Here is a 27,271-nt window from a genome sequence, read left to right on the forward strand (position 1 = left end):
AGACAATTTAGAAATGCCAATCAGCCTACATCGCATGTATCTGACTGCCCCCCCCCCCAAACTTTGTAACTACCAAGTCACCGTGCCCCCAATACATTCTATATTTCCCAGCCTATCGTATTCCTTAATATATTTCGTAAAACCACCAATTGATGCACACAAAATCAGCCAAAATTAGTCATGGGTGTTTCATGTGTCCATTATTTCCCCTCACCTTTCTTCACTCCACTCCGCCTTTTCCCTTTCTTTTATGCGTGTATGCTCTCTTGCTGCCTCCCTGCATCTCTGCCTGCCTCCTGTATTGGGTAGTCAATAGGCTGTAGTTGTTTATTTTAGTGAAATCTTAAGTGATAACATGATTATGATCTCACTATCCTGACAACTATTCAAGAGGTGATACTTATAACATTATTTAATAAATCATTATTGGATTTCAAGAAATCTGTTTATGAAATGAACGAAGGACATCATTTTGGAAATTTAAACTTAACATCCTGTCCTATTTCAGTGGGTATTCCGAATGATATATGATTACCGATTGAGTCGTGTAAACCCAGAGTTTTACTATTGTCAGATTACTTGACCCAGGTAATTTTATATCAGGATTTCCATAAAGCATTGTGGCAATGTCCATTGTTAAACGCGCTATATAAATAAATTTGTATTGAATTAGCTGCATGTAAACATATTGATGGATTATTTTATATTTTATTGCAATTATTATATTAGCTTGTACAAGTAAATGTACTCGCTAAGGTTTTCCGTATTCATAGACCCAGATTTATTCATACATTCTCACAAGTAATGATTAAAGACTGCTTCATATTGTTCCTGCTTCCCTGATGTCACTTTAGGCTCTCCGTTTTGCTTGATGAACTCCTGTGAATGAATATATACATTAATGTCAGAACTCATGATATCTGAGAGGACACACAGGTTACTTGGATGTAAAAGTGAAAAACCTCAAGGTCCTCCAGTGAGCAACTGGACTCTTCCACCTTCTGTCCAATTCCAAGGCTGAAGCTCATGTAGCGTTCCTACGTGGCACAATGAATAAGGACACTCTTATTCAAAGACACTTCATAACCATGAAACCAGGTTCTGGCTATCAGGGATGGTTAATAGTCAGTCTCAAATTCCTAATAGTAATAAAATAAACCCCATTTATAGCAGTGACTATGATTACCCGCAGCATATTTTGCATAACTCCTTCCTCAAAAATCTTGGCTGCGTTTCTGAGGCCCCGAGCGAAAGCATCCATGGCGCCAATGTGAGCGATGAACAAATCCTCCAGCTCAGTCGATTCCCTCCGGACCTTGGCATCAAAATTTAAACCTCCAGGCTGCAGGCCGCCCTGCTCAATAACAGCCTGAGGGGGATTTAACGGTGCATAAATATGAGCTCGCAGTTCTGAAAATGAAAATCTATTCATATTTTAAACAGACGTGTTAAGTCACCTTCATCACCAAGGTCGTATTTCTGATGTCCATGGGGAACTGATCCGTGTCCCAGCCCAAGTCAGGAGAGCCTGTGTTGGCGTCCACAGACCCAAGCATGCCAAACCTACACACACACACACACACACACACACACACACACACACACACACACACACAATGATGTAAACCAGCACACTGCATCAAAGCGTTTAACAAATGGCACTGAATGATCAAGTGCACCATACACAGAGGCCATGATGATGTCGTGTTCGTAAGAATGTCCAGCCAGGGTCGTGTGATTGGGCTCGATATTCAGTTTAAAATCTTTGTCCAGTCCAAAGTGCTTAAGAAAGCCAATAACGCTCATTGCATCTGTCAAAATGGCAAAAAGTATCAGTACATGCAGGGTTTTCTTTGTTGTTGTTGTTTCAATCCATATTTCATTATACAGTATATTTCCTACTATTTCTCCATTTCTTAACAGTTTGTTTTTAATTCTGGAAGCTGGTCACATGACAAAAGCATAACTCATCCATACTCATCCTTGTAATATTCACGTAAACAGTATTCGATTCATGTATTTAATTAGCTTTAATGTTAAAGTCTACTTACTGCTTCGAAAATGCTTACCATAATCGTACTGGTGCTTGCATGGTTCTTTCGGCTTGGGCTCAATAAGAAACTGGCATTTTAAGCCGATCTTCTCTTTGTAAGCTACAAGTAAAACCGACGTTAGTTATTCTTCGGTGACAAAACAATTCAAAAGCAATTCAAAGGAATCTCATGCCACTTCGTACCCACGGCCATTTTGAAAAAGCTGGCCATGTGCCTGAGTTCAGCCGCCATGTCTGTGTTGAGTGCGGAGAGGAAGCCTTCACGACCTCCCCAGAACACTAAGGAGATAAGAGGAGACAAGTAGTCATGTTTAACACAGGTATCCACAGCATCATTACATCAAGCACTGAGTCGTCCCAGCATATTATTCAGTGATTTGTCCTAAAGCATATCAGTCTGTAACTATTTTACAGGATAAGATGAAAGTCGGTCTCACCAAAGTTCTCAGCCTGCAGTTTCTTGGCGATCTCTAGACCTTTCTTCACCTGAGCTCCAGCAAAGGCAAAAACATGGCAGTCCGGGCTGCTCGCAGCTCCATTCATATATCTGCACGTGTACAAGGCGAATGTTTCAATCATGTTTCTCTAAAAATGAGTACGCACCACAAAACACTGTAGTGTTGCATGCCAGTGTAATTAGTTATACAATATATTATGTTATAGCAGAGCGCTGCTGCATAATCAACCTCAAGGTGTTTTCTGTAACAGCAGCTCTGACAATAGTGCCTACATGTTTATATTAATGAACTCATTCAAATATATTATCTAGCAAAGGAAAACTTATGATCATTGATATGGTGAAGTTTTCTTCAAAGAGACCTTTAGTTTGCATTTTTGGAAGGAGTCTCCAGTGTCAGTCCTATGCAGTCAGTGGTAAAGCTTTACTTTAAGTTTTCCGCTATGGGAAAGTCCTCAGGATGGAGGATGTTGAATTTGGTGGTTGCTCAGCATCATGACATGCTGCATTTCTATTATTAACTTCAAGTGAATGCGAGGAAAAGAAGAAGAAGAAGAAGAAGATAACAGGAACTAGCTTGATGTGTGGATGTTCTACAACATTAGCCATAACTAGTTAAAAAGTACACAGTGTTATTCATTAACGTTACATAAATGGTCACGCCACTTTACACTGGCTATCACTCCACCTGGTCGTTGATTATTTTCCTATAACAGCACACCCCCCAGGTCGTTTATTCCTGCAGAATTTTTAGGTACTGCGGATATTTACAATGCACATGCCTTCTGGATGTAGTAGCAGCAATTGTAACCAAAGACGGTGCCAAGGATACCAAAGACTTCCTAGTCCAGGGACATACTCTACAAAGGTTGATGACGTATATCCTGGACTCCACAGTTCTATTATTATATTTTTTATGATTGGATGGTGGTGAAACCTACTCAAATACCAATGATATAACTGAAATAGTTTCTTTTTAATTATAGCTCTAAGCCTAATTGACTGGTGACTTACATGTAATAGGTTTTGAAATGATGTCAAATACACAAATATGGTTCTTATAGAAAGTTAATTTCTTCATCTAAAGTTCAATAAATCATATAAATAAATAAATGTGAGACTGACTAATTGCCACTTTAATAAAACGAGGGAAAGTGCCATTAACATGATGCAAACTGTTTCAGAAATCTATATTTGAACACTTTTGGACACTAGTTTGATTTTTGTGGGTGTGAAGATCAGAATCAAAAAGTTCTAATGCCTCTAGTAGAGAAATATATTAGTAGATTATATATATTTGATGGTTGCGCTTAATATTTGAACCATTTGAGCACAGATGAATTGCTTTTCTCACAGCTAAACTTTTAATGCAAAACTTAGCGATTCCCAATATGTGTATTGCTTTATTTTATTGATTTGTTTTTAATTTCCCCCCGATTTTCTCCCTAATTTAGCCATGGCCAATTCCCAACTATCAGGCAGCTCTCCGTTATCACATGACAGCTACCAACCATGGAGGGCGAAGGCTATAACATGCTATCCACCCACTTCTGCATACATGAGCTAACAGACCCTAATGATTGGCTAGTGTTTCTGTGATATAGGGGAGAGCGTACGCCATCCCTCCCTGTGATCACGGTCAATTTTGCTCTCTTGGTCTCCCAGCAACGGATGGCTGTGACATCATCAGGATTTGACGATAAGGTAAACGCCGTTCTGTAACGCTACTCAGGAGCCCCACATGTGTCTTGTTGACCATGAGCAATAACCCACCACTTACTGTATTCGACATTTATTATTATTTTATTAGTTATAGGTTTTAATCTAAAGCATCTTACAATTGAGACACATATAGCAGTTGAGATTTCTGCTGAGTCACTGCCCCTGTTGGAGGTAGATTTTTAATATTAGGTTCTTAAATGTTTTTGTTGTTAGTGTGACTGACCTGGGATGAGCAAACAGGTTGCAGGTGACCCACAGCACTTTCACACCAGTCTGCTTCTGCAGCTCCAGTGCCAAGTCTGTTATCTCATCCAGGTTCCTATTGGACTCCTCCAGAGTGCGTCCCTCAGGGGCCATGTCCCTGACACAACCGGATTAGAATAAGAACAACTCGATACATAATTCCTTAATAATAGCTTTAATAATCTTAATAACAATCCTTATACACCTGTATGGTGCAAATCCAATACACACCTGTCATGAAAGGTGTAGTACTTCACCTAGAAAGATAACAGTGAGCTTTTGTACAGGAATTCAGTTGATTATATTGTATCTTGTTTAGCTTATGACCAGGTTCTCTGGTTTCCTCCAATGTCCCAAACAACATGCTGTTAGGTGGACTGGCAACTCTAAATTAAATTAATCCTAGACATGAATGAGTGTGTGAATCCAATCCACCTACAGTCATGTTTTTAGGAGGTGGGAGGAAACCAGAGAACCCAGAGGAAGCCAACACGAACATGAGGAGAACATGAACCAAGTCTGGGTGGTGGACACAGACTTTTAGACATGTTTTTGAGAAAAAAAAAAGAGGGAAACTTGATTATTTCTGTACACCAAGCTTGGTGAAGAACTCAAATGCAGCGCTGAGTCTTTTCTTCGCTATCTCCATGTCGCCGTCTCCTTCATTCCAAGGCCTGCGCAGGGTTGGAGATCCAAATGGGTCAGCACCTGACAGAGAGGTGAGAAGTTTGTCTGAGCAGTTTGGAATTTGACGAGCTTTTTGCAGACAGGTTTTAGAGCCCGGGGCTTTGGGTGCATATATGACTGTATGACATTCTGCTCAGCTTAACATTCTTTTTTTTTTTCTTTTCCCAGTGTTAATGACTGGAAACGCACTCCATAGATTTAACATAGCTATACCAGCGTCTGTTTCAAAACAGATGTCTTTATGAAAGGTCAGAAAGGTCCAAACGGATCCGGCTCTTGCTCCCGCCTGATTAGTGACATGTCTGTGAAACCAGGCAGCTGTGTTATGCATCTCGAGTGTTCTAATGGTGCTTGATGCTTGCTCATTAAAAACGCTCACTTTAGCCTCTTAACTGCTGAGCATCTATTGAAGGAGATGCAGGCTATAATAATCCCAGCGTGCTGAAAGACTCTGTGTGTGCCAATTGGGCTGTCTCACCAGTTCCACAGAACGAGTGCCAGTAACACACAGAGAATCGGAGCCAATCCTCCATCGTCTTGCCCAGCAAAATCTGCAGATAAAAAAAAAGGTTTTAAATATAACTTGAGATGGAGAAAAACAGATCTGTCAGTGGCCTCCTGCTTAGTTCCCTCTCGATATGGTTTTATTTATGGGGATACCATTACATAAGGAATAAAAGGGTGGGAATTTTGACTGAGGCTGCATCACACCACCCTGCTAGTGATTATTTTCCTACATCAGCATGACCATAGTGTTTTATTTCTTAGCAATTTGCCAATGATTACAATTTTTCACTTATTACTGAATGATATATACTTTTTATACATTTATAGTTACATTTAATGTTTTGAAACACCCAAGGGACATCATAAGGGATGTCATGTCGCCAAGAAACCCAAAAGCACAAAGTCCTCTGTCCAGAAGACGTACTGACTGTTACAAAGCGCTGACACTGACGTTTCTTTCACATTTATGGAAGGAGACATCTCCTTACAGAAAACTCCGCATACACAGGGCGGAGGCGGGATTTGAACCCCCAACCCCGGAGATGAGAGGCAAACATGTTAACCACTAAGCCTAGGTAACAAATATATCATATAAATAAATATATTATTTGGGTTTCCTTGAACCTCTCAAAAACATGCCATGAGGTATTTTGCTGACTGGAAATGGACTGGTGTTCCATCCATGGGCTCTGGATCCACCCTGACCCTCACCAGGACAAAGAGCTTACTGAAGAGGAAAGACTGACTGAATGAAGTCATTTATTAGGTAAAGGGATCTAGTAAACTGTAAACTTGTGGTAGACTGCACTGGTACTAGTTATACAAGTACATTAACATGCTGCACATAGGATATGTGCCATGCAAATGTATAATGATCAGCTATCTATAATGTAAACACATTTCTTTATTTAACCTCTTGATTTTGTTGAAGTGCAGTTCACTCACCTCGGATGCATTATAATATTTGAAACACAGCACATCTCTCACACTGGCATCAGGAACATAAGGAATCTTGGAAATGCCTTTGAAAAGGATAAATAATATCGATGCACGATTGAGTAGATTATACATTTGATTGGGTTATAATCTGCTATTTGAGCCACTGCAATCCGCACTACATAGTTACAAAGTCTGAAAAACACGTTTTACTCTGATTTCATGCAATTCTGTCCTTATAAATGATAGCTAAGTGTAGTTGAGCACCCTAAACGTTGGAATGAATTATATTTACCTGGGAAAAATACTGTGTTGGTCGACATGACAAGTTGCTAAAGTTGCGTCATGTCCCTTTTTTTTGTTTTTCTGGAGTTAAAAAAAAAAAGAAAGAAACGAAAAAAAACGCCCCCTGCAATCTCACAAGTGGCCACCAGGTGTCGCTGATGACACGCATATTAGGCAAAGTCTTCAATCATTCAATTTATCAAAGCCTACAATCACAGGGTTTAAAGGAATTGCCTCGTTTTGTAGCCAGGAACCCCTTAACGGGAACATACATTTCACACACACCCTCAACAGAGATATGCACTCACCGTCCACTTTATTATGAACAGCTGTACAGCTGCTCATTTACACAGTTATCCAATTAGCCAAATCATGTAGCAGAAGCGCAATGCATAATATCATGCCCATATACAAGTACATAAGTGAGCAGATGTACAGGTGTTCCTAATAAAGTGGACGGTGAGAGTATATTTAGGTTAAGTATTTTTAACAAGTTTTTTTTTTTAATGTATTGAGATACAAAAGGCATAGAATGACCTGATTAGTAAGTGCTTTATCCTGGTCAGGGCCGCTGTGGATTCTGAGCCAGGACCACTGGGCATGAGGTAGCAAAAAAGAACCAGGATAGGACACTAGTTCATCACAGTGCACCATGCACACACACATTCACACCTAGGGGCAATTTAGAATAACCAATCAACCTGATGTCATGTTTTGGGCAGGTGGGAGGAAACCAGAGAACCCAGAGGAAACCCATGCAGTAACCTAAGCACAGCATCTATCAATTAGTAAAAAATAATCAAATTAAAAAAGACAGATTATGAATTATAATATTGAGAAAATTGCAGGTCAGTAATCAGAGTTCAAATACAACTGAAGTACTTCATATTCATTTTATTGTTATGGTGTAATACAAAATATCCGATGCCCAAAAGTTAACAGAAAATGTAAAAACACAGGACAGCATCCACATTCATACACATATTATATATACATACACATTACAGCAGGTGAAACAGACACCAATCACAACCTGTGGTCTGGAACCCAAAGGGAAATCAATAAAATCTGTAGAACTTACTTCATGTAGCATACACATATACTGGTTACAGTCAAAGCCCTGCCATAATGTTCCTCAAACACAATATAAAACACAACTTCCATGGCACAACATGAACAGATAATGTGCATGGATTGAAAACAGGCCATGGGCGTGTGTTCCTTTCTTGATGTTGGATATTTTTGCATAATACAGTACAATGGAAGGTGAAAGAAAAAAAACCACCAAACACCAGGCACTGGAGAAATGAGGCACTTTAGCGCCTGGTTGAACGATACAGGTTTTTGGCATGTGACAGCGCTACAGTACTGCAGATGGAGGACTGCAGGAAATACAGTACTGTATACGAGAGCGGTGGTCTAGAGAAGACATTACGCTGCCAAATCTGTTGGCTTTGTCTCTTTTGTTGGCTTTTTCTTTTTTTTCTTCTCGTTCTTCTTGTGCCAGGGTTTGCACATGCAGCACAGGATGCACGGAGAGGCTAAGAGCAGCAGAGGAGATGTCACCACCACGATGATGCTCATGCCCACCAGGATGCCCGCCACCTACAAACACCAAAATTTAGATCTATTTAAGAGCTAAGCTTTAAATACGTCACAACTTTTATATATATTTATATAAATATATATAAATTTATAAATTTATATATAATTTATATACATAAATATAAATATATATGTATATATTTATTGGTGTGTAAATATATTAATGTGTGTGTATATATATATATATATATATATATATATATATACACATTAATATATTTACATACCAATAAATATATACATTGGTTCATTTTAAAGGTGCAGTTTGCAAAATATAAAAATGTTTCAAGAACTGTACTAATCTTATCATTATTTATTGACATACTTATTATTCATTTATTTCAGGCTTTTTTAATTTTTATTTATTTATTTATTTATTTATTGCACTTTTCCAGCCCAGAAATCATCTCGGTCTCAGCTCTGTCCCCATTTCTTAAAAGGAAAATCACAAGGCATATGTAGTTTTAATTTAAAATTTTGTCAAGTTATTAAAGCAGCTTCAGCCAAATCTAAAGAAATGGGATGTTTAAAAACAGTAGATGTTATTAAATGCCGATATTAAATATATGCCAATCAATCATGATTCAGTGTCATTCTGTGGCCGCTTAAGAAGCTGTAATGTGATCGGAACCTGGCCTGTGGTACTAGATATGTTGCACGTTGGAGTTTGGTGCTTGTTTGGCGTTGGTTCTCCAATACTGATCAGATACTGATACGCCTTTCACAGTCTCGCAGGGCCAGACATGATCTCTAATGAGAATACATGTCTTTCAAAAACTCTGTAGTGAGTTGAGGTGAGAACAAGCACAGACATTGCTATGTCCATAGGATTTCTCTCGAAACCCTGGCCTGTGGTACTGGATGCTTGTTGTAGGTTGGAGTTTGGAGCTTGTTTGGAGTTTGCTCTACTACATTCACTACATTCCCACCAACCCTTAAGTCAAAGTCCCATTACTCTTATTTTTTGATTTATTAATGAATGACATGATAAGCTCTGAACTTTCAATTAATTATACAATACAATTAATGTTATGGAACCCTACAGCCCAAATCTGCTCCTTTAACAGCTCAATGTCTGGCTTGTTACTACTAAATATATGTAGTGTAAATGTAAACAGAACTGGTGAAGCTCATCATCAGACCACTACGTGTAGTTATTCATTTGTAGGAAGAGAAATTTCCGACGTACTTGTGTCCTGTTCCACATGACAGAAGCTCTGGAATGTCCTAACTTATTACGGCAGGGACCTTTATCATAGTGTCTCAGGAAAATGTCCCCCTGCAAAACACAATCAGATTCATGATATGAACTGCTGCAGTTCAGTTTTATTTTACATATTAAAACCTCCTGGGTCAAATGGAAGAGGAGTTACTTACATCTAGATTCTGCAAGCAGTACCAGCAGAAGGTGTGTTTGCAGCTCTTGCACAACATTTGGGCGCAGCCCTGGTTGCGCTCGATGTAAACTCCACACTTGGGACACTGTTTGATGACCGGGTCTGGGTCCACACTGGCCAGAGCACTGGACAGAGCAGACAACACACCTTAAACCACATGCTGACTAGAAAACATCTGAAGTATGATGAGAAGTTTGTCTATTTGGGGCTTAAAAATGCAATAAAATGAATATGTGAATAAATTATACATTTAAAATCACAAAATAATGATTTAACATTATCAAAAGAAATAAGTAAGCATAGGTAAATAAAGACATTTAAAGGAGCAGTTTGTAATTTAAAGTGCTCTGCGCTGTCTTTAAGGTGAGAGCAATTGAAACGAAAAGACAGACCTACCCCACCATTAAAGGAAAAGTGGCAGCGCTGGGCAGAACAGTTCTGGCTGTGGGTGGAGCTAATTTCAGGGCCAGAAAAATGTAAAGTGAACCTTGAAAATTAAGAGATTTGCCAGATCCCCTGCATATCAATGTTACAAGCAGCAGTTTTTCTAAGGTATCTTTAAAATTGTGTAACTGTTATAGGTCTAGAATCCCCTTTAACCATTACAAACTGCACCTTTAATTGGAAGGATATATATGATAAATAAATAAAGATACAGCATATACAAGTAAAGTCATTTCAAAAGAAATTCTAGAACATGATCACATTGAACTTCAAATATTATTTTCAGCAAATTTAAAAAAAAAAAAAAAAAAAGAGACAATATTCATGATGTGATGCTTTTGGAAAACTGGACATCCATCAGTTAATTATAATGCACAGAATTCCACTGTCCTCTACAGATTCATCCAAATGCAAAGTCAGCAAAATGGCAAAGCGCCAAATGAGAAAATGCATTTGAATAATCTAACAGGGCTATTCATTCTTTAATAAAGCACACTGGCAGCAGTAACCTGTCATTGGCAGGCAGCACCACTAGAGCCTGGTGCTGTTGGCAGCTATGTCCGTCCTCCCATGGTTCTTTGCAGGCAAGGCAAAAGACACCGTGGCATGTTGGGCAGGGAATCGGCATCGGTTTATCCTTAGTAGCAGGGTTCACACTGCATACGGCCTGACATTCCAGCACTGGGCACCAGGCCTTACATGGGTTCAACTGAACACCTGAGAGAAGGAGACAGAAAGCATTTGTAAATATATATATATATATATATATATATATATATATATATATATATATTAGTTTTCTTTACATTTTAAACAAAGAAAAATAAAATACAAACAATCAGATATATCAAAGTATAATCAATACCAAGCAAAGGAGAAATAAATAAATAAAAATAAACAGACTTATGTAAGAGATGCGAAGACAAAGAAGAAGAAGACAAAAAAAATGATTACAATGCTTTACCAAGTAACATAAGGGATGCCAGTGAGGCTTTAAACTACAATCATACAAATCCTCCAATTAAGATGGAAGCAATGTCAAGTCCTATAGATCACAAAAAGGGGTCCCAGATTTCCGAAATATTGCATCCTCATCATGAACCCTACATGTCAAATAATCTAGAGACACATATTCAAGAATAATCCTATTCCACAGCTTAATAGTCGGAGCTTTGTCCGTAATCCACTGCAAAACTAGACATTTTCTGACACAAAACGTAAGAATATTAAAGAGCTTTGTCTTGTGTACAGTAAGACCCAAAGGATTAAATATTCCTAGTAAATAATATGCAGGGTCCGGGCATAGGAGACCAAGGAGACCAAGGAGACCTCCGATATGTTGTTCATCTCTTCATTCACTTTACACCAGAACCTTTGAATCTTATGACAAAACCAGAAGCAGTGAGTAAGATTCCGTATTTCTGTCTTGCATGTAGAACACAGAGGAGAGAGGTCAGCCCTATATTTACTGTGGTGGGCAGGAGATATCTGTGCTCTATGAAGAATTCTAAGCTGGATTGCTCTCACTCTATTACAATCACTCTGAGACTTATTATTTCTATTATCTGCTAATCTTTTTTCTATGTTTAAATACTTTTAAACATCACAAACTGCAACTTTAAAGGAAAAGCTCTATTAAAAACACACACTACAATAAGCTAAAAGCAAGCAAAGCACATCAAATATTTTCCAGATACTAACTGACGATGCTATCTTTAATTCACAGATTGTCACGTCAGCATGGTTGAAGCTACACCTCTCCTGTGTGTGTATGTGATGGATGTCCCAACACTGGATGTAATAAGCATTGGCTGTCCTTTCCAGGCTTTGCAGTTGATTCGAGTCTGCTCTCTGTCTCAACAAAGATCCAGCATGTTTACAGAACCAGTGGTTCAGGCAAATACCTCAGCTTTGCCACTGCAAATAAGCTCATTGTCCTGTGCTCTCTGTGGTATTTTGCTAATTACATAATGCTCAGTATGACGTGTGAGCTGGCATACAAACTCCGACCACAGACACGGTCCGCCCAAGTCCTTTCACTTGTACAGAGAAGCTTGGTGTGTAGGATAGTCACTGGGGTGGTAATGTTTTTAAAAGGAGAACTGTTTAAACATGTCACTGCTAAAAGATTCCATACAGAAATCATAATATTGTGTACTTAATTTGTCCTGTTTATTTACCTATACTGTCTGCACATGTCATTCTAGTGAAGAACTGTAGAGTATTTTGTCCAACAGAGATGATAAATAAACATGGATTTTAATTTTAATGAATAATTCATTTGTTTCATTCGTTCATTCATTGTCATATGAATCCGGATCTTATCCCAGGAACCCTGGCTATGAACACAACTTCAGAGGAATGAATACAGACCTGTAACACTGACAGCACATCTGAGAAAGACTTTGAAAAGGCAAGTTCTTGATCAGCACAATCATCTTCAGCTGAATGCAAGAAAAACAAATGAGGTGGTGGTGGACTGACTTCACCATACAAGGTGAGGACATTGAGTGTTTCCTGATCTTGTCACCCAGGTGTACAGCCAGGTATCTGTACTGTAGGTGTGTATGGTACACACCTACAGATACCTGGGTGTACACCTGGGTGACAAGATCAGGAAATACGGACAGTCTTTTCAGAAAGGGGCAGAGTCGACTGTATTTCCTAAGGAGGCTGATGACAATCTACTACGTACTTTTTAATGAGACAGCGGTGTCGAGTATGTGTGCTGGGGTAGCAGTATAAATGGAATAGATACCAACAGACTCAACAAGATTATCAGGAAGGCAGGCTCAGTCCTGGGGCTCAGACTGGACTTAGTGGAGATGATGGGTGAGAGGAGAATTTTGGCCAAGCTCTCGGTCATCAGCACTGAACTAACCCACCCATGTCAAGAGTACAATGAGGAGCAGGCTTCGTCTGCCTCAGTGCAGAAGTGAACACTTTCACAGGTCCGGCAGCTATCAGAATGTATAACTCTCTCATTAGATCATCGGGTTAGCTCTTCTGTTTTTTGTTTCTTATCTGCACAGATTCCTGCACTTTCCTCTGTCCAAGGCTTCATGAAGACATTTTTTTGCATGGTTATAACATGCACATGACTATACACCTGGTTGTCTTGCACACACACAAAAACACACATACATATACATCTATATATGTATCTATGTATCTATGTATCTCTCTCTCTCTCTCTCTCTCTCTCTCTCTCTCTCTCTCTATATATATATATATATATATATATATATATATATATATATATATATAATTACAGCTTTTTCTACATTTTAATACATTTGTATAGTTGTTTACTTTTTCATTTGTGTTTTAACTCCCTTCTGCTGCTGTATTGTGTTTCGTCTTGTCCTATTTTGTCTATTCATTTTGTCTATTCTCTCTTGTCGGCTGCTGTAATATTGGAATTTCCCACCTGGGTTTAATAAAGTGTCATCTTTTCTGATCTAATGTAGCGCACTACAGTATGCAACACACATTCCCACACTCATTCACACATAAGGGCAATTTTAGCTTATCCAGTCTGTCTACTGGCGTGGGTTGTCAAACTTTTGTATGGAACTGTACAGCATACCTTATTAATGGTATTGGTCAGTATTATAATTCTGATGAAATATCTGAGAAACCTGTATAGTGATGTTGTGTAATACAATACCAAAACTATTAATGTCCAGGCCTACACTCTTAAAAACCTTTTTATATGGAGTGTGTGAACACTCGTAAACTGTTAATTTAAGACTGTTAATAAGTTTAAAATATGAGATGTACAGTGCCCTCCATACCACTCCAGATCATTATGCATTATCCAGATCATTTTATTACTCCAACACTCCCAATACAACACTGTAAGAAACATTATTGTTTTTTTAAAAAAAAAAAAAAACGTAATCATATAACTGCTAAACTGAATAATTTTGAAATTTGGTAATAATATACACTCACCATCAACGTTTGACGTGTTGTACATTCTGTGATGCTTTTCTGCTCACTACGGATGTACAGAGTGGTTATTTGTGTTTCCGTAACATTCCTGTCGGCTCAAAATATTTTTTCTTCATTCTAATGTTGAACATTAACTGAAGCTCTTGACTTGTATCTGAATGTTTTTATGCATTGCCCTGCTGCCACATGATTGACTGATTGGATAATTGCATGAATGATCAGGTGTAGAGGTGTTCCTAATAAAGTGGCTGGTGAGTGAAAATAAATATCTACAGTTCTGGATGGTAAAGATTTTTTAAAAATGTTTTGTAATATTATAGACTTAAAATATTAGTGAATATTTTTACATATTGCAAGCGTTTTCACTCCATTTTACTTTTGAAGCGATTTTTAGCAAAAGTATAAATGTATTTAAATTTGCATGCCATTTGAAAGGAACAAAACTATTTAAACGTTTTATAACTTTAACATATATTTGCTTAAAGTATAAAGGTCAATAATGACGTGATATCTTGTTATAGTCCAAATGGAGCGCCAGCTGGCTAAGTGTGGAAAGTCTGTAGCCTTGTGGGATTCCTTATGTAAGATCCAACAGGTGGATGGATTCAAGGGCTCTGTTACATTAGCCTACTTAGCATGCGCCTGGTGACTTGTTGGCTTGTTCCCTTTTCCTCCCCCCTACAAAACACACACTCGGCCACAGACGAGTAGAACCGAGCAGGAGGGAGAAACCAAAAGAAGACTTTTGCTCTTGACTACAGCACAATTTGTGCAAGCACCGCAGGCTTTGTGCAGATTCTATGACCTGCTGTGCAATAAACAAGACCCAAAACAAGCGCGCACACACACACACACACACACCCACACACGCACACACACACATATACCTCTTTCAAATTTGAGCCGCTGGTAGAACTTGACTTGATCATCAGAGGCAAAAGAGGCAATCTGTGTGCACAAGGAAATGAAATTGTAACTATAGCAGCATAATTCTGCAGCTGAAAAACAATCTTAAGTTACAAAAGGTTTAGTGAAAGAAAACATGATGATCTGAGGTGTGTGTCACTGTGTAGCTTTCACTATTGCAAAAGAATAACCAAGGACAAAAACAGGATGAGCCTTCTTCCTCATTTTGGAAGTGTATAGTTCTTGAAAGGAGGGCAGGGAGCAACCAATAATCCTTTCGGACTGCTGAAAGGATTACAAGTTGCCCCCTGCCCTCCCTTCAACAACTATACACTTCCAGGATGAGGAAAAAGGATGGAAAAATCACCCACCCTGCCCACCCCACTCACCCTGCCCACTATCTTTTCGAACTGTTGCCTTCTGGCCAATGATTCAGAGCTCTGAGCACCAAAACTGTCAGGTTCAAGAACATATTTTCCCCCCAGGCTATCCATCTCATGAACAGTTAAACTGCCTCATTGAGCAATAATTATGCACAATACACAGTTTAGTCTTTTTATATTTATCCAACACATCCAACTTCTTCTGCCATTACATTACATTCCCTTGTGCTGTATATAACAGATTTATATTAGATTTGCACTACGTATGCATATACATATATACAGTTGCAATCAAACTTATTTAACCCCCAGTGCAAATCAGGTTTATTGTCAAAATTTACAGACTTTCAGCTGTTTGCAATGAACAAATCAAACGAAAGCAATTGAAATAGTTCAACACTATTGTGGTTTCCCCAAATGTGAAGTGGTTCCCCGAACGGTTCAAGTGGTTTCCCCAAATTCAACCTGAAAAATGCAACTTAATGATTTCTCCAGTTTAAAAATTATTCAACCCCTTCATGGCAAGCATCTTTAGTACGTAGTAGAGCACCCTTTTGCTGTTATGACCTGCTGCAAACGAGATGCATAGCTTCTGGCAGCGTTCCTGAGGAATCTTAGCCCATTCCTCATGAGCAACGGCCTCCAGTTCAGTTCAGAAACCACTTCACATTTGGGGAAACCACAATATTGTTGAACTATTTCATTTCAACCATTCTATTATTATTATTTGTGTATCTTGTTATCTTGTTGCTGTTTTGTACTGTTGTGCACTGGAAGTTCCGGTTACCAAGATAAATTCCTGGTATGTGTAAGCATACTTGGCAATCAAGCTGATTCTGATCAGCACACACCCCAAGTGTCATTAATTTATTTACACTTAATCATTTAACATGTACACAAAGCTTGGTTTGAATGAGGCCTTCAACATCGAATTATCCCAGTTTAGATAAATATAGCTATATCTGTTCAACACCTGACTGAATCATAATAATTATAAGAATAACAATAAGCCACCTATGAGGTTTCAGGTAAACAGAGTTATGAGATTCAGAAATGGTATTTGTACATATATGTATGTGGGCATGTTTTTATATCTTGATGGGGAACAAATTTCCTCATGAGTATAAGAATATCTGACATTGTGGGGACATTTCAGTCCATACAGGATTTCGCAGTTTGGGTTTTTTTTTGTGATTGTTGTAGCCAAAAATGCTTGATTTTGCTGCAAATTAAAAAAAAAAAAAATGTGATACAGCTTACAGTTTTTTGTGCTTGTTTGCAGAAAACTAGTTGATTTGCCTAAATCGCAATTGTACGAAATGATTTTGTCTTTCACAGTGATGTTTGTTGGTAAATGAGACCTTTTAGCTGGACTCATGTTCGACGCACGTGAATCAAAGAGCTATTTGACTGAATGCGTGTTGTGATGACGTCACATGAGACGTCTTGGCCCAAATCTGTGGAAAATCTGCAGTAATTTTGAAAAATTGCTAGTTCCTCAGAATATTGCTTGAGTTTGCCTTAATTTCTGCAATCGCAAAGTCCTTGAGGGACTTGCATTTGGCATGAGGAAACCTGCTGTTTTTTTCTTTACAAAAACTACAGCTTTTATTATTTTTTTAAAGAGCCCAAAAGTTTACTTTTCGTGGTTGGGGTTAGGGCTAGATTTGGGTGTAGCATAGCATTAATTTGCAGTATATTTCAATGAAAGGTCCTCATAAGGTTAATAAGACAAGCGTGTGTGTATATTTGAGTGTGTGATACCTCAGAATCCAGCAGAGCTCCAGGGTGCTTGCAGGCCACGTCAGGGCAGGTGATGGGGGTGCCAGCCCCGTCCCTTATGGCCAACTGCACATACTGACGTAAGCACTGTTAATCAGAGCACAAAACACACTGCTTACACTGCCGTCTCTCAGATGACACGGCTCACATCTCATTTTCAATGAGTTGATAACGACTATGCAATGAATAACCCAGCTTGTCTGCTCAGAAGCAGTTTTTATCACATTATCTAAACATAGCATCCTAGCGAGTTGACACCTTTCATTGTACACATACAGCGTAACAGGTTTGGAGTACTGGAATGTCAGGTCAGGGTGTGCGTGAGTAAAGAATAACAGTGACGTGCACTGTGTTCCTCTTAGCCTTGGAGACCTCCAGAAATGAATCATCTTCATGCTCAAAACAAAGCACAATTGTTTCATGTGGCTGGGTGTACGAAAATAAGGCAACAAAGGCCCTGTACAGTTGCGCAGCTGAAGAAATGCATAACGGATGAATTGGGGAAATTCCTCTTGCTAAACTTAAGCAACTGGTGTCTTCACTCAGCACCCAAACGCTTAATAAGTGTTATTAAAAGAAAAGGTGATGTTACACAGTCGTAAACAGTCGACTGTCCCAACTTTTCTGCAGCGTGTTGTAGATTTGAAATGAGTGTATATTTTCAAAAAGAAATTAAATTCACAAAGTAAAACATCAAATAATGTTAATAATGTTTTTTGTTTTTTTTTGCATTTTCCATACTATCCCAACTTTTTCGGAATTGGGGTTGTATATTAAAAAATAAAATAAAATAAAATAAAAATAAATAAATAAATATTTGTAGAGAACATGAAGAGCATGTATATAATATTTTAGTGAATTTGGACATTCTGGACAGCTTTGTCATTGGAACAACACAATAAGGACCATTAGATTTAAGGTTTTAACCTCAGACACAAATCATAAATGGCTAATACATGGGTCAACTACCCCAAATGGACATTTTTAATTTTCTGCAACCCCAAGCCTCTGCATTTTGGTTTCTCCTCATTATTTCCCATCATGCTTGTAAATCCCTATTCAGCAAACCTTTTTGCCATATTTTCATGTTCCACTGAGTCAGAGTCAGCCATTTTAATAGCTGAACTGCACCGTACACTCTTAACTGAAACGTGCCTTGTCTGAATGCGATTCGCAGTAGCATCTCAAAATATTAGCACACAAAACCTGACTTCATAGTTAGAGTGATATTCATAATATGAATTTGTAAAATAAATGAATAAAATAACATAGGAGATAACGAGTTTCTCTCGTGACCTCATTTGTAAATCAAGTGACTCCACATGGGGTCACGACCCACAGTTTAGAAACACTGCTCTAATGAGATTCCACTTAGATTAGAAGATGAGATGAGATGCTTTCATTTTCTCCTACTAGATAGTGATAATGACCTGGGTCAAGGATGCAGGACTAATCATATTCTAATTTAGACCATATTGGCTTCCATTATGATAATTAAACATAATGGACTGTAATACTGATGAACCATTATCAGATCATTGTGACTCTGGTGCCTTAACTCACACGTTCCCTGTTTACATATTTTAGCTCATGAGGTTTTAACTGACTGTCTACATTTAGCACCTACGCTGAAGGAATATATGCTTATATTATTCAATGTGAAAGAAAAGCGTGTCTTTATGCCATTGGGGCATGCTGTTATAGGAAAATAATCAGTACATCCCAAAGTGCTTGTACTACAGCAATTTGCCAAAACAAAAGAAAGACACGTCATACTTGTCATACTTTTTATCCACTTATGATTACATTTCATGTTGTGGAGCATTCATCGTATAACTTACATTATAACAAATGTAAACAGTCAGTCCCTCACCAGCCGTTGTTTAAATAAGATAAAACAAATGCTTTTTTTCATATTATTAAGAAACTGCAAAACACAAAACCCTCTATCCCAAGACAGCTCTACCTCTGTCTGTTACAAAGTGCTAACACTGGAGACTCCGTCCAAAAATAGGTGCGTTGTGTCACAACTCCACCGCTCACATTTGCATTCACTCCAAACAGCCTTTCCTATAGGCAAATCTGAGACCGTCTCATGCGTCTCATACTCACCTGAGTACAGAACACGCAGTTACAGGAGCACAACGTGCTTGTTTCTGCTGCAGGACAGTCACTCAAACACAGTTTGCAATAAACCGTGGCCTCTTCTGTCTGAATGGAGGAGTCTGTGATGTCGGCCATGCTGCTGCTCCTGTAATTCAGTCCCTCAAGTTGAGAAATAATGGAGCGATGTCCTCCATTTTCCTGAAGGACACAGGATGAGAAAAAAGAACGAATGAGGCCTGAACAGCAGTCATAGACAAATAGCAGTTGCGAGTATGTGTATGTGAAGATGTTGCTTTAAATACGAGGAAAACGTGCGTCATCTTAATGGTGATTGTGAAATAAGCGCAGTTACCATGAGTGCACTATGACGTTTGAGCCGTTTAATATAATACAGATTTGTACCTTGGAGAAATTACAGTTCGACTCACTAAACTGTAAAGGAAAAATCCACCCTGAATGACTTGCATATTAATCTGTATAATTAACACGTGATCTTCCCTAGCATCCAAGATTAATTTTGCAATGAAGGTCTGAGTTTTTGGTTTCTTTCTTTGACATTTTCACTCTGGTTAATGTTTCCCCACAATGCCATTTGAGTACTTGCTGATAGTGGTGCCAGTGCGATTAAGCCCTCACTTCATGTCTAACTAAACAGAGTGATGCAGCAGCGCTTTAGTCATTTAGTCTATCCAGCCCTCTCACCTCCTCATCTATACACTCTGCTCAAATAGATCAACTTTCAAAGCTTCAGCATTCATGTTAATACTACCATCAATGCAATCAACCTCATCATCTTATAGATCCTCAATTAGCTCTGTCATAACTCAGCCTACATGTGACTTTGACTCGACCTTTTGTGAATGAGAAAAGAAGCTCTTGACTTTTGTTTTTAGGAACTAATATTGAAGTCTGACCGTTATCCCTTATGTTTGAGATTGTTAAAATACTTTATCCTATTAAACACCATTGTAATTGGACTAGATATGGAAAAGTACATAAGAAATTTTGCTTGGATGCAATATTGCCATCAAACCAATATTGGCCAAAACCCGCTGAATCAGTATAATCATATTTCATGCAAGAAAAACGTGTGCTGTTGATTGACAAGAACCCGAGAACACAGATCTAGAGAACACAGTGTGAGAACACAGATCATATGATGCTAGAACACAATTTGCCCAAAGCATTTTGTAATCATTTCTGTGGCATATTGCACCACTTAAAAAACAGAACAAGCCAGCTCAGGATGTCAGTATCAGATCTGTTTCACGTATCAGTCAGTAGTTAGAGGTCTGATATCGGTACTGAAAATGATCTACTGGAATAAGTAAGTCAATAAATTTGTCCCGCTGACAATGACTCAGACATTGTAACAGGAAAGACATAAGAAGACAAGCATAGTGAAGTGATTTCAAAAAATACATACATATACATATATATATATATATATATGATATTATTAGCATCAATTATTAGCATATGTATTATCCATCTTAAAGTGCATTACTCAGTAACTAGAATGAAATGAATAGGTAACGTGTGTATTTACGAGAGTGAAGAATGTAAGTCCAGATCTGAGGACTTCTAGGATTTTAAGGGGCTTAAACAGGGATTTAATGATGTCGTTAAAGACCTCAGCTTCTTCGTTCCATCTGGCTCCAGCACCAGATTTCCTTCTTATCTAACGAACTGAATGCTGAAATCAGGTGGTGTTGTTGCAGAAACAAATATATGTGGCCCACACAGAAAGCAGGCCAGACCTCCCTCGTGACCATCATATGGCTGTTTTGCCACTTTTTCTTAAAAAAAACAAAAAAAAAACATGGGTAGTTTCTAAGAAAGAAAGTGATCACCAAGAAAATGCTGTTTGCACAATAATGGTCAGCACAGAAAGAATATTAGGCAAACATTATAAGAAACACATACTCGTACTTCTGATATAAAAGAGGAACTGACTGAACTTTTACAGAGTATTGCTACCTAATACAGAGAGGGTGTAATTTGTCAAGTGAAGGAAGTTAAACAGACAATATTTAAAATGGGCGAAAATGTAGAACTGGAAGTTGCACAACGCAGGTCACTGTCAAAGTCATGAATAAAACTCCACCCTGAAACAAATAAATGATGTTTATATCATAATATTTGTGATGTGTTAAGCGATTCCAGTGCTAATTTGTTGGTTGTTGGTGTATTTTTGCTATGTGAGAAGTTAGCAGTTAGGAGTGTAGTCAGGGCCATACACAGGTATACACCGTATGCTTGCTTTTCCCCCAGGGCTGTTTGTGTATAACAATTTCTAAGGATCAATATTAGCATAAGCAACTTGTTTTGCTGCTTCAGAAGTCCCTAATCTACCTTTCTGCTAGCTTCCCCTTTAATTGTAGCACTTTTTTTGGTCATTTTTTTTGTTGTGAAACTCACGATTCTTTGCAATTGGTGTATTTTTATTTGCATTCCACCCTTCCCTGTTCCTGACAACCGCAGACAACCGCTGTCACTGCCGTCATCGACTGAAGACACTGTCCTGCTGAAACAGTCAGGTAAAATGATTAAAAGTGCTTGAAATGGGCTTGAAGTGTACTCAGTGCTCACCAGTATATAGTACCAGGAATGATTCTACTCTCTCCTGTCCCTGCTCGAGAGACAGACACTGAACTCGCGAATTCACTCTTTATCTTTCGCTGCTTTAATCACCATCCATTTATGATATTGTGTGCATCGTGATTTATTTATATATCTATCACAACTTTTAGTACTGGTTTTACAAAAGTAATTATATGACAGACGATGAATTGAAAAAGCACTTCCATTTAATAGTCCTCCTCTTGGAAGGCTCACGAGTTGGAATCCTCTGACGGCCGTTTTAGCACTGTGTTTTCTCTGTATCCCCTTCACAGATGTTTTGTAATGCCCTTCATTAATTTTACTCTACATTTAAATTAAGGTTTGCTTTTTTTTTGCCATTTTTTCCTTTATGGGCTTATCTTGTCCCCCCAACTGATTAACAAGTAATTGGTAGTTAAATATTAACACTGAGGGACTGGGTAATAGTAAAACACTTTTTTTTTTAAGACTACACCACTGGTGTAAATACACTCAAAGGTAAAGTATTTCGATATTAGCTCCTAAAACCAAAAGAACAAGAGAGTCTTTTCTCATTTACTTTCCTGAGAAATATGTCATATTAATGTCCAGCGATATTCAATGTCACATTAAATGAGAAATCCCTCATACAATTAGTGGAGACAGCAAACGTTGGACTCAAAGTTCCAGAAAGTTCCGCGTAGCTATACGACACAGTTTCTGCAGAGTCTCAGCTCGGCTAATTACTGAAAAAAACTGGTCTGTAATATAGGAAAATCTTAACCAATGTGAAAATAGACCAAAATATCAATGAAAGAAGTTTAAATAAATAATTTTAAAAAAGATTATTCCTTTAAGAGAACAAAAGGATCAGAGATGAGAAAGACGTCATGTTCAAGTGTTGACGGTAACTAAGTAAATGCTGTGTATCTAGAACAGTAACGAAGGTGGTGTTTGGAGCCTTGTGCCTGTTCACTGTCTCCAAGCCACGCCATCTAAACAGGTAGCAGCGATAATAACATAATGCCATGATATAGAATAAATCTGGGTTATATAAGGACTTAGCCATGATGAAACAAAGGAAGAAACCTATTAAGAGAACAAGCTGCTTATAATATCGTTCTTATACAGAGCTTATACAGAGCATATACAGAGCTAACAATGCAAGTGACAGCTGAATATGTACAGTATATTGACAACCGATAATTTATATATTGTATATATATGAGTTACTCATAATGTGTGGAATAGATGCACTATACAGATTTATACACAGACACAATCACAGTCAACGTGGCCAACATAAGTGCCCTACATTTACAGCATCTCTGCAACAAGCATTCATTATCAGGCACACATTCAAGCGAGCACTTACAACCGAATAGGGTTTGTTTTTTGTTTTTTTACATTTACAACATTCTGGTTAATGACCTTGGCGCTACAACACACTGATATCTCTGGTTTCGCCATCTAACCTAGTAATAAAAGAATAAAATGGCACTTAGAAAAGTTACCATTAGTGTTTTCATGTAAGCACAATGTCACACAGAAATGTTTTGCCAACATGACACTGGCAGTGCCTATAGGTCTGTTTACTGAACGTGTGGTGAGGGTGTAGTATTTAAGCGCATGACACAAGCTGTAAACATATCAAGTAATTGATATACAAAGAGCCTTTAACGGCTGAGTTAAGGACAAACTAAGAAGTCTTAAGGGTTCTTTCCTTATAAGTGAGTATCTTCGGCAGAAAAGAATAACAAGATATTTTATCATTTTGAGGGGAAAACTGTCAAACAAAGAATAAGAAAAACATTAAGGTTAGGCTCCCAAACTGTAGTTAAAGCCCTTAGGACAGAAAGAGACATATAAACAATTTGATTATTAGTATTTATCAATTTTTTTTTATTAGATCAATTTTGAGCACTCCAAGCAATAATAATTAATAAAAATTAATAATAATAATTCCTTAGATTTATATAGTGCATTTCTAGGCACTCAAGGGTACATGTTTTGTACCCTGAGTATGTCCAATTATTTTTTCTAAAAAAGGTGCGTGTAGATTTACTCTACAAACTATTTATACAATCCCCTCCAAAAATTAAATTTTTTTCGCTGTACACTGTAGACATTTGGGTTTGAGAAAAACAGATGAATATGAGAAGAGAGTTTAGAATTCCATCTTTTATTTCCTGGTATTTACATGTAGATGTGTTAACGCCACAGAACACTGCATATTTTGTATCAGAGCACCAAATTTGTAGGCAAGCAAAAATATAGGAAAATATGACATGTTTCTTGTTACCCGGGTGTGTCCTGTTAGATTGACTGTTTAAACAATAAACAGCTCTTAATGTCTACTCTTGGTTTCAGCCCTGGGTTCCACCTCTGTTTGATGTTAAAAAGGATAAACCAACATGAAGACTATGGGAGTTGTCTATGGGAGGAAAGCAAACCATTTTGAAGCTGAGAAATGAAGGAAAATCAATCAGAGGTATTGTACAAGCATTGGGCATAGCCAATACAACAATTTGGAATGTCCTGAAAAAGAAAGAAACCACCGGTGTACTGAGCAACAGACACCGAATGGGTCAGCCAAGGAAAATAACAAAAAACAGCTGATGACAAAAACATTGTGAGAACTGTGAAGAAAAACCCAAAAAACGACAGTCAGTGGCATCACCAACAACCTACACAGGGCAGGGGTGAAGGTATCACAATCCACCGTTCGAAGAGCAGAAATATAGAGGCCATACCACAAGATACAAATCACTCATCAGCAGTTAGAATCGGTAAGCCAGATTGTAACTCGCAAAGAAACACAGAGATGAGCCACAAAAAGTTCTGGAAACGAGGTTGACTTCTACCAAAGTGATGGAAAGACCAATTTGTGGAGAAAGAAAGGATCTGCATATGATTCAAAACATACAAGCTCATCTGTGTAACATGGTGGAGGTAGTGTCATGGCTTGGGCTTGCATGGCTGCTTCTGGAACAGGCTCACTGATCTTTATTGATGATGTAACTCATGATGGTAGCAGCAGAATGAATTCAGAAGTTTACAGGAACATTCTGTCTGACAATTTACAGAGTAATGAATCCAAATTAATTGGGAGGAACTTCATTATGCAGCAAGACAATGATCCAAAACACACTGCCAACTCAACAAAGGACTTTATCAGGGGGGAAAAGTGGAAGGTTTTAGACTGGCCAAGTCAATCACCAGAGCTTAACCCGACTGAGCAACATTTCACCTCCTGTAGAGGAGACTGAAGAGAGAAACAGCCCAATACAAACAAGAACTGAAAGAAGCTGTAAAATATGCCTGGAAAAGAATCACAAAAGAACACAGCAACAGTTTGGTGATGCCCATGAGTCACAGGTTTGATGCAGTTGTTGCAAAAAAGAGATAAGCAACCAAATATGAGGTGTGATTTGCTTTAAGAGTATCTGTTCCATCTGCTCACCTAAAAATCAGGTGGTCGGCCACCAAAGGTGCCATGTTTTAAGTTGTTTAACAAATCATAGATTTACATATCAGGAAATAAAAGCTGAAATTCTGATCTATCGTCTCAGATTCATCTTTTGATCTGAAACCCAAATGTCTTCAGTGTACTGTACAGCAAAAACAAAAGAACTGGCCTTGTTGTTCCAGTACTTTTGGAGGGGCCTGTACATCCCAGTTTAACCCATGCTAAATAAATAAATAAATAAATAAAGAATGGTGACTATTTCTTTTATAGTTATAGATAATTATTCAATAATTTATATATAGATAATTATTATTATTTATATAAATATAGATCATTATTATAATTATTCTTTTATAATTATAGATTCTTGAATATTTTCTTTAGAGTTTTCCTTGACAAAGGGACCTGTTTATATATTATTATCACCCTCATCTAGACCCTAATCTACATTCTAAGATAAATTATTGCTAAACTGTACTTTTCCTTGCTGCTAGTGTTGTACCATCGAGTACATCCTTTGTTAATATAGTGTACCTTTAAAAATAACTGGAGCAAATAAAATAGAAAAAATAGAGCAAATCTTTAAATGCACCTTTCTAAAATATAGGTGCAATATACATACTAAAGACACACACGATGTACTCTTGAGGGTACCACCCCAGCAACAAGGAAAAGTACAGTTTAGTACCCTTTTTTTCTGAGATGTCTATACATGTCTGTTGAAAATCTTAATGTCTTTACAGTTCTGTTGTATAAAAAAGAATGACACTATATGCATTTAAGGGGGGGGGGATTAATACGACTAATATCGCTCATATCGCATAATGGCTGTGCATGAGAACATTAATTCTAGGCAACATGAATCAGCCATTGGAGCGCACGCATGTCGGTACACACGCACGCAGTCTCGCGCGTGAAACGTTGTCACCGGATTATTACATAAGATACTGCAGTCTGAGGACGACGACCCGAAATAGCCTTAATGATGATGACAACAATAAAGATCATGAAGAAGGACAGAGGACTCCTCTGAACCTGCACAGTGATTTCCAGTACAGCACGCACGCGCGCGCGCACACACACACACACGAACACACAAACACACACATCATACGAGGTGACATGTCGGTTCCTCGCGCGTACTCACTTCACTTTCGAGCAGGTCCAGTCTGTCCTGTCGTTTCCTTCCTTCCCGGTCCTGTGAGCGACTCTTCTCTGCTCCGATGCCGAAAGGTGTGCTGCGTCTTCACGGATCTGCTCGCGCACCACTTCCGGCTTCTCCTCCTCCCCCGAGCAGATTAAACAGCCTGAGGATTATTCATGTAGCTCAACAGCTGACTGAGATACTTTTTTCTGAGGTTTGCTGTGAAGTGTAGCCAGCATGCATTGAAAAAAATAAATCATATAGCCTAGTGGAGATTCACTGCCCTCATGATATCCCTTAATGTGATGCAATAGGTTAGTGAAATAATAATAATAATAATAATAACAATATTAGTACACTATATGGACAAAAGTATATGGACTCCTAACCATCACACCCATGTGTGGTTCTTCCCCAATCTGTAGCCACCAAGTTTGAAGCACACAATTGTACAGAATGTCTTCGTATGCTGTAGCGTTACAATTTACCTTCACTGGAACTAAGAGGCCAAAGCCTGCTCCGGCATGACAAAGCCCCTGTGCACAAAGTGAGCTCCATGAAGATATGGTTTTCCAAGGTTGGAGTGGAAGGACTCGAATGTCCTG

The 27,271-nt window shown here is 38.2% G+C and overlaps 2 protein-coding genes across 2 annotated transcripts; both read right to left on the reverse strand.

Annotated features, from left to right (window-relative positions):
• Nucleotides 1-130: 130 nt before the first annotated feature.
• Nucleotides 131-6,989, reverse strand: LOC128599567 (uncharacterized). The gene is made up of 14 exons (XM_053611294.1): nt 6,901-6,989; nt 6,615-6,691; nt 5,641-5,713; nt 5,068-5,183; nt 4,707-4,732; nt 4,456-4,593; nt 2,491-2,600; nt 2,237-2,332; nt 2,070-2,153; nt 1,685-1,811; nt 1,458-1,563; nt 1,187-1,369; nt 963-1,037; nt 131-879 (listed from the first exon to the last, which is right to left on the reverse strand). The coding sequence occupies exons 1-14, from the start codon at nt 6,926-6,928 to the stop codon at nt 796-798; spliced, it is 1,323 nt and encodes a 440-aa protein (XP_053467269.1). The 5' UTR covers nt 6,929-6,989; the 3' UTR covers nt 131-795.
• Nucleotides 6,990-7,769: 780 nt separating this feature from the next.
• On the reverse strand, nt 7,770-26,834 carry rnf144b (ring finger protein 144B). The gene is made up of 8 exons (XM_053611295.1): nt 26,670-26,834; nt 19,477-19,668; nt 17,347-17,451; nt 15,181-15,241; nt 10,846-11,053; nt 9,873-10,017; nt 9,685-9,774; nt 7,770-8,495 (listed from the first exon to the last, which is right to left on the reverse strand). The coding sequence occupies exons 2-8, from the start codon at nt 19,603-19,605 to the stop codon at nt 8,322-8,324; spliced, it is 912 nt and encodes a 303-aa protein (XP_053467270.1). The 5' UTR covers nt 19,606-19,668; nt 26,670-26,834; the 3' UTR covers nt 7,770-8,321.
• Nucleotides 26,835-27,271: the final 437 nt, after the last annotated feature.

The sequence above is a fragment of the Ictalurus furcatus genome, chromosome 23 (genome assembly GCF_023375685.1).
Source record: "Ictalurus furcatus strain D&B chromosome 23, Billie_1.0, whole genome shotgun sequence".
NCBI lineage: Eukaryota > Metazoa > Chordata > Actinopteri > Siluriformes > Ictaluridae > Ictalurus > Ictalurus furcatus.

Excerpts from the sequence above, each read along its gene's own strand:
- rnf144b (XM_053611295.1), bottom strand. The coding sequence starts at position 19,605 with ATGGCCGACATCACAGACTCCTCCATTCAGACAGAAGAGGCCACGGTT. Across the intron at positions 15,242-17,346 it reads GAGCTCTGCTGGATTCTGAG|ATTGCCTCTTTTGCCTCTGA; the intron begins GTATCACACACT and ends TTGTGCACACAG. Across the intron at positions 9,775-9,872 it reads ACTGCTTGCAGAATCTAGAT|GGGGACATTTTCCTGAGACA; the intron begins GTAAGTAACTCC and ends TGTGTTTTGCAG.
- LOC128599567 (XM_053611294.1), bottom strand. The coding sequence starts at position 6,928 with ATGTCGACCAACACAGTATTTTTCCCAG. Across the intron at positions 6,692-6,900 it reads CAACACAGTATTTTTCCCAG|GCATTTCCAAGATTCCTTAT; the intron begins GTAAATATAATT and ends TCCTTTTCAAAG. Across the intron at positions 880-962 it reads GCTCACTGGAGGACCTTGAG|GAGTTCATCAAGCAAAACGG; the intron begins GTTTTTCACTTT and ends ATTCATTCACAG.